At 36.1% G+C, this 17,074-nt stretch overlaps 1 protein-coding gene across 1 annotated transcript; it reads right to left on the bottom strand.

Moving 5' to 3' along the window:
• Positions 1-1,979: 1,979 nt before the first annotated feature.
• On the bottom strand, positions 1,980-5,376 carry LOC141248714 (uncharacterized). The gene is made up of 13 exons (XM_073669408.1): positions 5,249-5,376; positions 5,085-5,149; positions 4,900-4,987; positions 4,736-4,808; positions 4,318-4,424; positions 3,595-3,637; positions 3,386-3,442; positions 3,147-3,223; positions 2,635-2,683; positions 2,504-2,550; positions 2,358-2,431; positions 2,229-2,284; positions 1,980-2,135 (listed from the first exon to the last, which is right to left on the bottom strand). The coding sequence occupies exons 1-13, from the start codon at positions 5,374-5,376 to the stop codon at positions 1,980-1,982; spliced, it is 1,020 nt and encodes a 339-aa protein (XP_073525509.1).
• Positions 5,377-17,074: the final 11,698 nt, after the last annotated feature.

Genomic DNA, 17,074 nt, shown 5'->3' on the forward strand with positions numbered 1-17,074 from the left:
ACACCTGGCAGCGACGGATCTTTGCTCGGAATGTGGGGACAACACTGAGAATCTTCTCCATGTTTTCGGGGACTGTGAGCGAGTTAAAAAACTGTGGACATCGCTCCTAGACTGCGCCAATCAGACTTCTTTGTGGGTGACGAACCGAAGTGGATTGTGAACAACCTCCAAGGGAAGTAGATTTGGGACTTAGAGTGGAGGCGAATTTCGTATTTGTTGCCACCGTATGACGGACTTGGAGGGAGAGAAATAGAAGGATTTTTTATCCTTGAAGACAAACTGTGATTTCGGCGTTCTTCATCCCAGACCGGGGTGAGCTACCAATAGGCATCCCCGAAGCTTAAAGATCTTGAGGTGGATCAAGGACTGCCAATTCAGATATTCAATGGATTGTTCTTCCAGAAGGTTGGTGGAAGGTGAACTCTCATGGCGCTAGGAAAAATGCACTAGGGCTCTCTACCACAGCGGGAGTAATTCTATATCACAGGGGGTAGGGGTAGTGAGCGGGGGCTTCAATGCGAACCTGGGGATGTGCTCGATCGTGGATGCATAGGTCTGGGGCATTATTTATGGATTACAAGTTGCATAGGATAAGGGATGCAGAGCTGTCATTATCGAATCAGACTCCTCAAAGGTGATCCGTCTGGCCCAGACATCACTTCCTGGTTACCATCCTCAAGCTAGCCTAATAGCTAGGTGTCAGAGCTTATTAAGCAAAGATTGGCTAGTCCAATTTCGTCACCTCTTTAGGGAGGGTAACCGCGTCGCGGGTCGCCTAGCCTCCTTGCTTTTTCTTTCCCCTTAAGCTTTAGTTTTGTTGGCGATCCACCTTTATGTATTTTGGAACTTTTGAGTACGGAAGGAAACAGGTTTGCTACACACAGCGTTTTGCCAAGTTAGCCTATTAATATAAACCAAGAAAGCACCGCCTCTCTTTAACTAGAAACAATAATGTCCACGAATTTGAGAGCTCTTTCGTATATGATGTCTAATGGCAATGTCAGGGTGGCCTCGGACTGTTGTGCTATCTCTAAATTTTTATCTATCATCCGTTTGAATGGTCAACGTCTTCGGGTTAGACGAAACCTTGGAGTTAGTCGTGTATAAAAAAAGTGTAAATGCAAGAGTATTGTGTTAGCACTACAATATTTAATTTTCATATTGAATTTAATGTTGCAAACGGTAGCTGATAATGATGGGTTACGGTATTCAGCATGTCACTTAAGCCATCATAGAGTCCTTACATGCCGAATACGCAAGGAGTAAGGGTGTTAGCACGATAGGATCAGAGAAATGGGACGCCTCATCTTGACATTCCCTGACCGAGCACGATACATCCCAATCAATACTCAACAACAATCACTTAGGTAGGGAGCATGCAGAACTTTTCAGTGTCGATTTTCAGTCCGTGTCCAAAACAACTAGCAAACAAATATGAAGGAAAAATCTAGAAATAGTCATCTCCCTCCTTTTTAAAAGGGATCAGATTGTAGAGAGTGAAAAACAAGACTTCCATAGTTTTAGATCTATGAGGTATCTCGGTGTCAGACATGATCTTCTTAAGTCGAATATTGCATCTGATCAAAGACATGATCATCTTAAGTCGAATATTGCATCTGATCAATAAGACACTGTAATTTCGTGCTTAATCACATTTCTGACTCTATCATCGATCTTCGCGAGATAGGTACATAAGACTTGCTTCGATATAGTGAAGTGAGACTAAATATGGACTAACAGAAGAGAGAGTAGTTAGGTATTAATGCAGTCAATAAGGTTTATGCTAGTTTCTACTTCTTTCTCTCTTTAAAATAACTTCACTTAAACAGAAACAAATCCAGAACTCTAATTTACCCAGCCCAGTATTTCAAAGGGTACAAAACAGTAGCACAACTCAACCAAACTCAACAATTGTGAAGTGAAAAATAAAAACATGCAACAATCTGAAGAAAACTTCATTTGAAGGTCTAATTACCCTATTAAAGATCAGCAAAGAAATTGTTCAAAGGCTGATTACCCTGAGGTTTTGTTTTGCCATTATCAACTTCCATATCTTCACTATCACCATCCGAATCAACCAAACGATTGCCCACATTTGCTGGTGGACCTTGTAGTAATTCATCCACATCCCACATCTGAAAAAACAAAACAAAACAAAAAGTTAAATAAAAGCAGACAAATGTAAGATGTAAATGATATTAATCCACGTTCTTCATCCTGTTTCAAACCTTCAACATATTATCATGTGATATGCTGCCGAGAATCTTCCTATCATGTGAAAAGGCTACAAGAGAAAAAGCTTAATAGTAAGATCTTAATATCAAGAAATTGACAGTTTAAATAAAAATGAGGTTTACCTAGACCCTCAATGGGATATTCTGAATGCTCTGCCATTGGTTGAACTATTTTGTTCGGTAATATGCTTACCAGGCTAAAACAAGATTCATTGACAGTTAATTATTGACGGATTAAAGCATTTTTGTATTTTGAGATTTTTTCTTACCTGATGATTCCGTTATCTGAACCAGTGATGACCCTGTCTTCATCAAGCTGAGATATTGGATGGAAAACTATTAGAAAATTACAAAAAAGTGTAGATGTTGACTGAACTTCATCTGAAGAAAAAGCTTATACCTTCAATAGCACTTCAATGGGGTTTGGAGAGAGATCAACAAATCGGTCACTGTAAATATAGTAGATTACATAAATATGTCACCCATTCTAAAGCAAGACAAATTTAATGGGAAGGAAATTAATAAGTCCACAAAGTACTCGCTCTAATTCAATTTAACTGCCGTTTTAGAAATAATCACACAGATTAAGAAAAATAATTTTTTACTTAAACCCAATAATAAAACTCATAGATTTTATGCCCATTTACTTTACCCTGGAAAAAGATGATGAAGTATAGTTTTATTGGTTAGACTTATAATGCTGACATGAAAAAATGAGAAATGTTTAGAAATTAATAACCTAACAACTACTGATTCAATTGGGAAATGAAATTGAAAAGTTACTTAAATGAAACTTTATAGTCTAAAATGACAATTAAATTGGAATGGAAGTAGTATGTATGGTTTTGAAAAGATAATTCACATTTCACATACTGACAATGAAAGAAGACAGAGAAATTAACAAGAATATACCTGCAATCCTGGAAAAATCCCCATGAATATAGAAGTATGTTACCAGTTTGTGTTCCACAAATCACCTTTTGGCCATTCTGAAATCAACAAGAATATATATATGGCCATTAGAATGAATAAGTAACTAAAGTAACATCATTTCTTTCAAAAACACTTCAATGAACTAATTTAGTAAATATTAAAAATGAGGGAGGATGGGATAAATGATTAAGAATGTTGCCACATCCTATGAGAGTTACCTTCATTAGAGCTACTGATAATAATTCATCTTCAGCAAATTCAGAGCGTGCTTGAACCTGCAATCAATACAATAAACAATTCGTACTCAAACAAATATTCAAATTTGTGTTTAAATTAGCAAACAGAATGTTATAAGCATTTTCTTTCTTTCAAATAAGAACGAAATTCACAATATATTTGGAAATGACTGCAACAATGGACTAATTACCTTATTTCTTCGAAGATTACAAACCGACAAGGTTCCATCACCACTGAAAGTTGACATGACAGCAAATTCACAATATATCAAGCACTTCTATCACTTATGTATTAAACAGCAGAATTTCAAATGGAGTGAATCACCAGAACAGCTAAAAGTGTCTGAATTTCACTGATGCAATCTGATAGCAATATGAAAACAAGAAAAACCATTGCCCTTTTCGATGAAACAAAGAAAACTAATCTAGAAATGTTCTGCTCAATCTCATAATGACAATAATAATGCGATATTATTTAAAATAAATAATTTGTAGATATATTATAAATGATGATTGCGTTTATACAATACGTTCCTTTTAATTGTGATTCTATGTATTCCTTATTTTAGTAATTTCCTATTATTCATACGATATCTTTATAATGTAAATATAAAAGATAATGTTGGATTTTTAATTATGCTAGATTTTTCCTCGTATAAAATAGAAGATTCTGTTTCTAATTCAGAATAATTTCTACTACATGTGTGCCAAATTGGATGTCATGTGGTTATAGTCTAAACATAACAATTCTCTTAAAATTTGCCACGTAAAAAACTGTTCAGAATTAATGAGAAGACAACATTTGTCCAAATTAATTAATGCATGACTGGCACATATGCTGTTTTCATATTGCTTTAGTATTATATATATATATAGATTTCTGCATATGAGAATTACAAGAGCATCCTTTCTACCTTGTAGTCAATAGTTTCCCGTATTCGGTTGCAAAAGTCATATCTGAGATGTACTCCTCATGAACATCAAACGTGTTGCAGCAAGTACGTTGTCTAGTGTCCCATACCTAAATAAATTCAAATAGATGGTTTAGATGAAGCTATATATTTATGTAAGCAAGTGCAAATTAGAGTAAGGTAGACGTGTGGAATCTTTGAGACATATACTAGAACTTTCTATTCATATCACTTTTTATTCATATCACTTTCCTATTATCAAGATCTAGAGCTGGGATCAATGCCAAAGGTGGTTTTTCACTTTTTCCTCTACATGATTTTCACTTGAAATAGAAATACTAGGGAGTAATACAAAAATAAACAAGCTCAATTGTATGTGAGACAAAAATAAATCCAACAAAGTAAGGAAGAAGATAATTACCTTAACACATCCTTCATCATCTCCAGATGCAATGGTTGACTCTGTCAAATTAATTATTCTGTTAACAGGAGCCCTGCAGTAGAATTTGGAGTCTGAATGAGAGTTTCAATTTGAAAGCATCAAATTGAAGATAAGACACTTAGATTAATTAGGAATAAACTCACGCATGTGCATCTTTCAAACGAACAACCTCAGCACCAGTTTCAACATTCGTGCACAAAATCGAGCAATCTGGTGATCCAGTCACAATTGCTAGTACAACAAAATAACAAGAACAATCAAACAACTTTTAGGAGTTGAGAAATAATCAGTGCAAAAACAATTAGAAAGAGCAAGAACTCCAGAATACCACTGCCTTCATTGATAAACCGAGCAGCTCTACATGCTTCCTCATGCGCATCAATTTTCCACAGTCTACCACAATTGCCAACAAATCAAAAGAGTAAAGCAATCCCAGCTCTCCTCAGAAAGAAGAATTACGCTAATTTTAACAGAGAATTAGGCGATTATTACCTTTGAGGTTCAGAATTGGAAGCATAGCGATACAATTGAAGCTCGCCGGAGATAAGACAGGTTGTGACCAGAGATTCGGAAGGGTGAAAGTGGATATCATAAGGCATATGCTCTAGTTGGATTTCCATCTTCTTAACTCGGCGACTGTGAGGAAGAAGATGAGAACAAAGGCGGCGGCCGGCGTGTGCAGAGGAAGCGGTGAACTGGTGAGGGAGGAAAGGATTAAAGGAAATTAGGTTACAATAAAAAAAGATAATTTTAATGGATTTTGAGATTTTCATCATTAAATTTTATTATTTTCATTTTTAAGGATAAAAAATTATTATTTAAACCGTCTATTTATCCGGTCCAATTATTCTGTCTCTTTACTGTCCTCTAACTACTGTCTCCATGTTTTTATTGGTCCACGTGGCCCAACATTTTTTTCCTGTGATTTAATTGAATTAATAAAACTCATCCATATTTAGGTCTTGTTAAACGGACGTCACCGTCACCGCATCGGAACATATAATTATCACGTGCTTACCAATCACCATTCACCAATCTCTGCATCTAACAAAGTACTGTAAGTTCATTATTTTAATACTAATTTCACTTGCTCTCTACTTTGTCTCGGTTACATAAAGTCCAACTTAAATATAGTCTTGTAAAATTTAGCATATTCTTGTAGGTTATGGATTCTACTATACAAGATGTTCAACCACAAATATGCTTAGAATTTGAAGATGATGGAAATCCTAGCAATTCTTTCGTTGACGATGGGTGTATAAGTTCCATTCATGTCAACATACCTAAATTAATGATACCAGTTATTGGCATGGAGTTTGAACGGAGGAAGTAGCATATAGGTTTTACAATATGCAAAGGAAGTTGGTTTCTCTATTCGGAGAAGCAAGTCACATAGTCGGAAGGGAGAACTGGTGGATAGAAAGTTCGTTTGTTCATGTGAAGGAAAAAGAGGACCAGATAAGCGAGATAATGCGTACAAATCTCATCGATCTGAAACACTGTTTGGATGTTTGGCTATGATGAAAATTAGTTCTCTTCATAAATCTAAGTATGTTGTTATCAAATTTATTGTTGATCATAATCACAATTTGGGGAGTCCGGGTGAAACTCATTTGTTCAGGCACACAGAAGGGTTTCAGAGTCTCAAGCGGTAGAAGTTGATATGGCAGATATGTCAGGTATTGCTCCCAGAAATGCATATGAACTCATGGCTAGGCAAGCAGGAGGTCGTGAGCATCTTGGATTTGCTCGTGTTGATTATAATAACTACTTGAAAAGTAAGCGCACTAGAGGAATCAGGCCAGGTGAGACAAGAAATCTTCTAGGGTATCTACAAGAGATGCAACTAGATGACCCTAACTTTTTCTATGCCATTCAAGTAGATGAAGATGATTTAATCACTAATATTTTTTGGGCCGATGCAAAAATGATGGCTGATTATGATTGTTTTGGTGATGTAGTGTGCTTTGATACTACATATCGTAAACATAAGGATGGCAGACCAATTGGATTATTTGTAGGGGTGAGTCATCATAGGAAGACCACTATATTTGGCGTCGCATTGTTATATGATGAGACATCTGATTCATTTATATGGTTGTTTGACACATTTGTGAAGGCTATGAGGGGAATTTTACCAAAGACTATTATCACAGATCAAGATGCTGCAATGTCTAAAGCACTCGCATATCAATGGCCAAAGACTTATCACCGTCTATGTATATGGCATATATTTCAAAATGCAGCCACTCACTTGAGTAGTGTGTTTGAGAACTTTATAGATTTCTCAACTGATTTTAATAGTTGTGTTTATGATCATGATAACGAGGCAGACTTTTTGAGCGCATGGGCTGCGATGTTGCATAAGTATGATTTACAAGACAATGATTGGTTGAAGTGAATGTTCAACATCAAAGAAAAATGGGCATTAGTTTATGGACGAGATACATTCTGTGCTGATATGATTACTACCCAGCGAAGCGAGAGTATGAATAAGGTCATCAAGCACTATGTCAGTTCAAAGCATGATTTTCCGAGGTTTTTTGAACATTTTCAACGTTTACTTGATGATCGTAGATATGATGAGTTGATAACGGACTTTAAAGCCAATCATAGTAAAGTGACGCTATCGATGCCAACAGAATTGTTGAAGAATGTTGCATCTGTGTATACACCAGAGGTATTTACCGTGTTTCAAGCAGAATTAACTATGGCTTTTGATTGTGTAATTGAATCATCTAGTGCTAATGAGATTGGAGAGGTTGTGATATATAGTGTTAGGCATGTCAAGAAGCTTTTCAGTAGTGTTGTCTCCTACGGTGTTGGTGAAGAAATGGTCTCTTGCAGCTGTAGAAAATTTGAATTTGCTGGAATTTTGTGTTGTCACATATTGAAGACATTCTATGATAAAGGTATTATCAAGGTGCCGAAAAAGTACATCTTGAAGAGATGGACTAAAGATGCAAAAAAAGGAAGTGTTAGAGTTACCAGTCAGAGCTCAATTGATTTGGATCCTAAAGCAGCAATTGCAAGGCGATACAGAGCTTTGTGTCGCGCATGTACTCAATTAGCTACCAGAGCTGCAGAATCCGAAGAAGCTTACGCTAAGGTGATAGAAAGTCTCATCAATCTGCGTATAGAAGTTGACTCAAATTCAGAAGGAATAAAAAAGTCCACCAGTCAAAGTTCTCATGTACCAACAAGTAACCCAAATAAACTCATGCCTTCCAGTAATATCGAGGAGATGATTACAAGTAGCCTTAAGTTGAAGCCAAAGGCGGGAGTAAGTCGAGTAAGAGAATAAAAAGTTCCATTGAAAAGTCAAGTCGATATCGAAAAGAAAAGAAAAAGAAACTGGTAAATGGTGTGGAAAATATTGTTGGTAATTCATCTGATCAAGTTAGAAATCAATCTCAACTTGAACATCTTTCACAGGTACAATGATTTTTATAAAGTTAATCTCAGTTACTTTGTTGTTGAAATTATTCACAAGAAATATTTGTTGTCATTCCTAGATAATATCTTTTTTCTAATTACTTTGTATATATCTCAATGTGTCTAGGATAACTTGAAGAATGTTCCAGCTCAACAAATCTCTTTGCTCCCCTTGTTGCGACATCCACAGGTTATAACATATGTGCACTATTCTCGTGATTTCTTACACAAATTTCTTACACTTGTTTTTTCAAATTTTGTAGTGTGATGACTACCAAGCATATGCTGAACTCCTCCAATCTCATGAGATATGATGTGGAAAGACCAACTCTCTTTTGCTGCTACTATTACTCTTGATGTTGATTTTGCTAGTGTGTTTGTCAGAGTCCTCTCACAATTGATATTCTTTGATGTTGTCCTTGGATACAGCTGATATGAGTTGATGTTTTAGTTCTCACCTGCTCCAGTTTATTACGACTCTTTATTGTTGTTCATTCTTTTCAGTGCGTTCTCTTTTTGTTGCTGTTTTTTTACTAATAACTGAGGTCACATTGAGTACTGGAGGTACAAACTTATACATTATTATTATTAAAACTAAGTCTTTCATATATAAATTTATTGGTATTCTGTTGGACTTTGAACACTTCATTTCTCCTCAAATTCAGATTGTCTCCTACACAAAATTCTGATTTCAACTTCATATAATATTGTAAGCCTATATGGGATTCGAACCCATATATTTTGTGTGCCAACACAATTGCTTTATCAAATTGAGCTAATAGGCTAGAATGGATAATCAAAATCAATGTCATGTAATTTTAGCAAGAACTTATGAAAATATTTCCTGAACATGTATTTGTACAAAAGAACATGAACATTAATTTGGCTTTTACTGGAACAAAGATGAATGTCACAATCTACATCACAATAACAACAACAATAATGGTTACCTGCGTGTTAATTTTCTTGTCAGATGTTATATACATCGCTAGCTGCAACATTTTCATTAGCAAGATAGCTTATATACTAATTACTGTTTAGACAGCTTGAACTACCATCCAGAATTTTACATATATGTGAAATTAAAAACCCATGCCATTCAAACAAACCAACGATTCTGTATGATTTTGCTAGAACACTGAGAAGTTTAACATCTTCCTCCCCCATGACATATATATGTACCTCATGAGTAACAAAAGCTATACTTAAAACACATTAATTAACTACTTTAGCTAGTATACTGCATATAGCTTGTTCTGCTGCACATATGGCTAGATAATTTCTTATCCAACCAACACTTCAAACTTTCAAGCTTGAATTCACAAGAGCTACATCTATTCCAAAGGGGTGACACAGTAAAGTGAAATGGAACCCGTTAAAAATATGACAATTGCTTATCCAAACAACACTTAAAAATTTTCAGCATAACAATAAAATTTTAGAACCCTAAAACATAAATTGGGTAATTTTAGCTATCTAAATAGTTTACACGTATCTAGAGAAGTGAAGAATTAACATTGCAAACAAGATGATTATAGGTATTAGAAGAAAAAATTGGAATTACCTTGCAATTTCAGATAGAGAAAAGAGGCAAAATCCGATAGACATGGAAGAGATTTAAGGAGTCTGCTAATGAGGGAGAAGAGCGAATCGGCAGTGCACAGGATGAATCGATCAATGGAGTTTGGTGTGGATGACAATCTTCAATGGAGGGGGAAGAAGAGGAGTCTGGCGACTTCTAATTTGCAATGACAATTGGGGGAGATTATGATGATGTCATGAGGTCTGTGACGATAATGAAATATGGACGAGTTTTATTAATTCAATTAAATTACAGGAAAAAATGCTGGGCCACGTGGACCAATGAAAACATGGAGACAGTAATTAGAGGATAGTAAAGATACAGAATAATTGGACCGCAATTTATCTATCTTATTATATTTTTGAAGGTAATAATTTTTTTTTGATTGATAGCCAACAAAGGAATCATACTTAATCAGGATAATGTTTATAAATTTGATAATAAAATTAAGGAAATCCGCAGACTTTCTAGCAGAGTATTGATATATTTATTAGGTACATTAGTTATATTAATAGTATCTAATACATAATATATATCTATTCTTTTCGATTTTTTGGAAGCTAGAAGTTTCGATGCGTTGTTGTTTTCTCTGAAACAGTAGAAAACTTTGATTTCCTTGAAATTCTTGATTTCTTCTTCTATGTCTTGTACTATGCTATTTATAATCCAGGGTACTGCCAAATTTTACGAATTATATTTATTAATATTAAATTATCTCCTTCTATTATTAACTTTTCAAGTTTTAAGGCAATTGTTGTTTTAATTGCTTCCAAGCCGCTAGACAAGGAATTAATTTTATTATGATTAACTAGTGTATGTCTCTTGCCATGCACGAGATTATTTTAATATGTAAATTATAAATAATATTTTCTATAATGAGATGATGAATAGTTATTAGCTAAAATAGTAATACACGATAAACAGTACTACTATAATCCAAATAATAGATAAAAATGAACGGCTCCAAATTTAACTTCTATGAAATAAACTAAAATCTAACTTTTATAATTCTAAATCGTAATCACAAATCTAATTATTTTTTTTATAGATCAAACTTTTAAAACTTTTTTGTAAACTTTATATAAAATATGAAAAGATCATATTAATATAAAATATTTTGTTTTGCTGAATTTTTTTAATAAAGATTCCATAAAAATGGGATTCTATTTTTATGCAACATAAAATATAAATTATGGAAAATTTGATTCTTAGAGAAGAAATGTAGTTTATAATAATATTCATTATATATTAAAATATATGTCTATATATGTCTGATATACTTATTAATTTGAAATAATCTAAATTTATAAAAGGATTTTTTTAACATTTTAATTATTAAGTTATTTTTTAGAAGAGTTATTTAAATTTAATAATTAAACAGATTAAAATAAAATCATCTTAGCAATATATTCCTATAAATGTGGGAGTTTATTTATAAATATCACTTTAATAAGAGATTATAGGAATAATATATGTTCTTAAATAGAAAACCGATTAAGAATAAGATTTGTTAAGATTTGATCAATAAAAAAATAATATATCCAATTGTAGCTTTAATATATATGTGATGGAAAATATTAAAAATAATGAAGATGAGAGATAATAATGTGGTAAATAGGGATGAACACATAAGTAATGGTGGGACCAAATTCTTGAAGAAACTTTAAATAGTTTTGTTTTAATATATAATAATATGAGGCGGGTTCCGGTGTGAAATGCTCTTATGGTGTGAAATGTGAAGAATGTTGAGTCATTAGATTATAAAATAGAGGGCTGAGATTAAAAGATGGTTTTTTTAATGAATCCACGCTGTGACATTTTTGTAATTAATGGTGAACTTTTTTTTCTTTTTCTTTTTACGTTTTCTGGGTGATTTTTTTTATCCCCTTAGAACTGAACGATTACGTGTTATATGTGAACATTAGCGTGTTATATGTGTACCCGAGAAACTTCCCACTTCACACCATAAGGGCACTTTACACCGGATCCTTAATCATAATAATATATAGATCATTTTAACAATGTCTAATATAAAAAGAGTATATTAATGTAATAACCCTGCATTTCTGAAGGTTATTTTGGTGCTTTGATATTCATTTAATTTTATGAATGTTATCATTTAGTTAATTGAGCGTATTACGCATAGACGAATAAATTATTTTTAATTCGTCATACTCTAGTCGTTAGTACGGCTACCTAGAGCTCTTTATTTATAAATAAATACCTTTGGAGTATTTATTATACTTTGCGGAAAATTAAAATTTTCTTTTGCATTTCGAAAGAATTATGGATGAGATTCATAATTTTCAGAAAGTAGTTAAACAATTGTGAAGAAGCCAATATAAATAATTTATTTATTTATATAGTTTCCATATATTTAATTAGGGTAGATTTTCTATATTAATTGGTTTCCGTCATGGGCGGATCTACATTAGGACGAGTGGGGGCTACTGCCCCCACTTTTCCGAATAGGTATTTTTTACTAAAAAGTGATCTCTAATTTTTTCAAGTGATAAGATTGATAAATTTGTTCATTTTTAGTATTGTATTTGTCTCCAAAAATGAACAGTTTGTACCATTTTATGGTTTACCTAATAATATTATAGGTATTTTTGATATAAATTTAATATGAACGATGATTTTCTTGTTTTGTCTGTCCTGAAATATAATATATTTTCTACTGGTTTATGGTCTAACTAGTACTATTTTAGGTATTTTCACTGAAAAATGACCTCTAATTTTTTTCAGACAATAATATTAATGAATTTGTTCATTTTCTGATTGTGTCTATCAATAATTTGTACTAATATATGGTCTACCTAATACTATATTTGGTATTTTTACTAAAATAATACCCTAATTTTTTTTCCCGGCTACGCCGGGAATCCATTTTCACCGCAGAAAATATTTAGCCCCAGTCAATTCAAATCCTGGATCCGCCCCTGGTTTCCGTAATTAAAACTTAGAATTTAAATGTGTGTATCCTACTACTATATAAACCCACATCCGTTCCAAAATTATATATCTTTTCTACTTCTCGGCCGCACAAAAACAAACGAACACAGAGGTTTCCCGCACCGTAGCTTTGTTCCTCATCTGTGGCCGATTGAATCATTCCTACACCGTAGCTTTCCTTCTACCTCCACTGTTTTCCTCATCCCGATCAGGCCGTCGTCCCCTGTTTTCCTCATCCCGGTGAAGTCAAAACGCTTACGTTTTCGGTGAAGCCGGACCGCCTCCGACAACCAGTGAAGCCAGCCGCTGTCGCCTCCGTCCTCGTCGTCCCCGGAGCCTCTGTTGTGCCGCCTGCAAGTCCGCCTCCATCACCTCCGGTGAGTTGCCCTATTTCGCCACTTCCTGTATAAGGAGAACGAAGCTTAAGGAAGCAGATTATATCTTTGGATTCTTCTAATTTATACTAATGATATGACTAATCATACATTTATAAACGAAGAAGGAAGTCATATAACTGATTCACTTGTTATATAATGATATGACTAATTATATATATCATATATAAATATTGAATATAATAATAATATTTAATAAGATTATTTTATTTCATTATTTGTAATTGACTCATAATTAGATGGATATAATTCAATTAGATAATTATATCAAGTATAGTCTAATTATAATCTTATTCGCGTGTTTATGTACTGCTGTTGATCGGAATTCTTGAAGATCGAGTTTGTTGACAAGGTTCCAAACTTCATCTTAGACCCCAATCAATTCCTGTAACTAAGGCAAGCGACGGTTCGCTCTTGCTTATCTATTGTTTTTCTTCCATATTTGTCTTAATTAACAATGAATCGGTTGTTATATTAAGTTGAGATAAAATATTATTCTCTTGCGTGTTGGGAACTTTAATAACCTAAAATAAATGTTACTTAGGTTATATGCATATAGTGAATATACTATATATATATGAATATATTATTACCTTAGGGTGATAGATGGACTTGGTGTGGATTGTTGAGGATATATATTATATCGTTAGAACGAGTATTCGTAGGAACACTATGTACCTCGCGAGGTCTAGTGGTTTCCTTATAATAGGTATTAGGGGGATTTTGTCCTAATAGCATTTTTGGTCATGACCATACCCTTATCCTTATATAAGGGTGGTGCACACAGCCGCTGCCGATTATCGGGATTATTCCCTTTGTTCTCATTGTGTGACATCATTAAAAGCTTCAACGTAAAATCGTTTTGGAAGTACGAAAGATAAGCACTGTTGTGCATAATTAATGTGTTCCGGACAAATAGTGCAACTTGGAAAATTGTCTGGCCTCCCGGTTAAGTAAGTGATCTTTCCAATCTGAATCCGCACAACACGTATGCGGTGAGGTTGGTCGTTGACTAAATTGTTCATGGGGAGTGATTTCAAAACCTGTTGTTGTGAATTATATAAAATGTTCCCACACAGTTATAATATTAATATTATATTAATATCTTCCCATAAGACTCCACTTCTTTGGAGTCTTCTCTTGTTATATATATATTATTATATCTCTTCCTTATTCCGTGGAAGTGTCGGAGTTGTCTCGGTTATCGGCTTTTTATTCGAGAAACCGGTAGGTTTAACTAGATACGACTACATAGAGCATCACATAAATCCCAATGCATAGTCTCTCGACTAACCAACCACTATTTTTTTTGGTTTTAATGTTAATTCGGTTAAAAGTATGCCTTAAAAGTGGAAACAAAAGGGAACACAATCTAGAAGAAGACACCAAGAGAAGAGAGAAACGTACATGGGAAGGCACGCAGACCACCCATACTATGCTCAAAACCAAAGAGAACAACAGCCAAAAAACCTACAAGAATGTAGCTATAAGAGCAAGGCAGAGAGTCCTGGGCCTCATTAAAACCTCTATGAAGGAAAACCTAAAGGGAAAAGACAACATAGAGGAAAAAGAGCACCCCTGCAGCGGCTAGCAACAAGAGAAAACAACATACATGGAAAGGCACGCACGTGCACCTTCCATACTATGCTAACAAGAATAAATGGCCAACATACATGGACAGGCACGCACACCTTCCATACTATGTCGACAAGAAAGGACAAACAAACCACAAGACTACGGACATGCCAACAAAGCACCGACCAAGTTGGAGGGAAACTTGTTGTGGAGAAGCTGAAAGATGTGAGTGATGATGAGACGAGCCACCACATCTAAAGGAATGAAGTTGTCGTCGAAGATGCGGGCTTTCCTAGTGTGCCAAATGTAGTATACCGAAGCCGAGAGAGCAAAAACACGTGCCTTAGAAAGGCACACATCATCCCGAGCATTGTGTCTGAGCCAGCGTAAGGAATGATCAATCATATGAACCGTGATGGGGATTTGGAACTTGTCGCACACCAAACACCAAATGGAGGTGGAGTAGGAGCACTCAAAGAAGAGATGATCGTGGGTCTCGAGCGCGGCTCCACAAAGCCTGCAACTTGGGTCGACGTCGAGGAAGTGGAGGCAATCATAAGTTGAGAGCTTCCCGAGTAAGGACAACCAAAGGATAAAAGAGTGCTTAGGCGTATGATACGCCGACCACGCTTCCTTGCACCAACTCACATCGGGTCTCTTGCGCCGGGAGGTGTCATAGGCTTTGGATACTTTAAACTTGCCCTCCACACACCAATCCGCCAGGGTCTCCGGGACGCTCAACTCCCTCCCCTCAAGGTCAAATCATTTCGCGAGCATGGACCATAGCCTTAATAAGAGGAGTATCGCGGCGATGAGCGACCCAGTCGAGGGGTTCCACCACAGCCAAGTAGCGGTGATGGACCCACCTCACCCAAAGACTAGGTCTCCTATCAATAACATGCCACAAATTATTCAACATGAAGCACTTGTTCCAAGTGTCAAAGTCCAACAGTCCAAGCCCCCATCCTTCCTAGGTACACAAATCTTAGCCCAATTAACCTGAGGATGTATCCAAATAAACCCTCTACAAATGGATATAAGAGAAATATGAACACTAGTAGGAAAATTAAACAACGAGATCCAAAATCAAGCATTGCCCTAGAGCACCGATGCAATGTGCTCCCTTTTGCTGGAAAAGGAGATGGTCTTCTTCGTCCAAGCGTTGAGGTATGAGCTGATCTTGTCAAGGAGCGGCTTGAAGTGGATGACCTTGAGCCCGGAGGAGCAAATGGAGATCCCTAGATAGCGGAAGAGGAAAGTACCTACACTAAACCCCGTGGTACCAATCATGTCCGCACGCTCCTGGTCCGACAATGACGCAAAGTAGATGGAGGACTTCCCAACGTTCACGCACAGCCCGGACATCGCCTTGAATTTGTCCAAACAGCGCATGAGGATCCCAACCGACCCTGCATCACCACGGCAGAACAAGACAATGTCATCAGCAAACATCAAGTGGGTGAACCTCAAAGTGTCACAATAGTGGTAGTAGTGAAACGATGGACGGTTCGTCTCCTTCCAGATGTGTCTAAAGAGAATCTCCACACACATCACAAAAAGGAGGGGGGAAAGAGTGTCACCTTGATGAAGGCCCCTCTTACCCGCAAAGTATCCATTAATACACTTATTGATCTTTATAGAGTATGTGGCCGAAGTAACACACTCCATCACCCAATTGATAAACCTAGACGGAATACCTGGGTGAGTGAGTGTGAAACGGATGAACTCCCACGACACGGTGTCGTAGGCCTTAGCAAGATCAACGTTAAGGAAACACTGCTTCGTGTCCCGCTTAACCTCCTACCTCTTGAGGAGTTACTGGATCAAAAAGATATTATCCGACATCAAACGACCCTCTACAAAGGAACTTTGTGCAGGGTCGATGGTGGGACCAAGGCACTTCGCAAGGCGAAGTGTCATGATCTTGGAAATCAGTTTACAAACCACATTACAACAAGAAATAGGCCTAAAATACTCAACACGAGCAGGCACATCAACTTTAGCAACTAAACAAACAATAGAATGATTAAATTGCTTGAGAAGATTCCCGTTGAGGTAGAACTCCTTCACCGCAGCACACAACTCCGCCCCGGTAGTATCCCACGTTGCCCTGAAGAACTTAGCCGTAAACCCATCGGACCCGGGGGATTTTCATCCCCATGGACCAAAGGGCAGCCTTGATCTCCGAGACAGCAATGGGATAGGTGAGGGAGAGAGCATCGGACGCCAAAATGCTAGGGCCATGCGCAAGATCACTAGCACCGGGAGCTTCACGTCGACATTGGCACCAAACAGCCATTTGTAGTAGCTCACGAACTCCGAGGTCACCTCCTCCGTGGATCTAGTACTGCTCCCATCAGCCTTGACAGTGGAATC

Source organism: Phyllobates terribilis, unplaced genomic scaffold (genome assembly GCF_046119375.1).
Source record: "Phyllobates terribilis strain yellow unplaced genomic scaffold, ASM4611937v1 Scaffold_3899__1_contigs__length_68439, whole genome shotgun sequence".
Taxonomy (NCBI): domain Eukaryota; kingdom Metazoa; phylum Chordata; class Amphibia; order Anura; family Dendrobatidae; genus Phyllobates; species Phyllobates terribilis.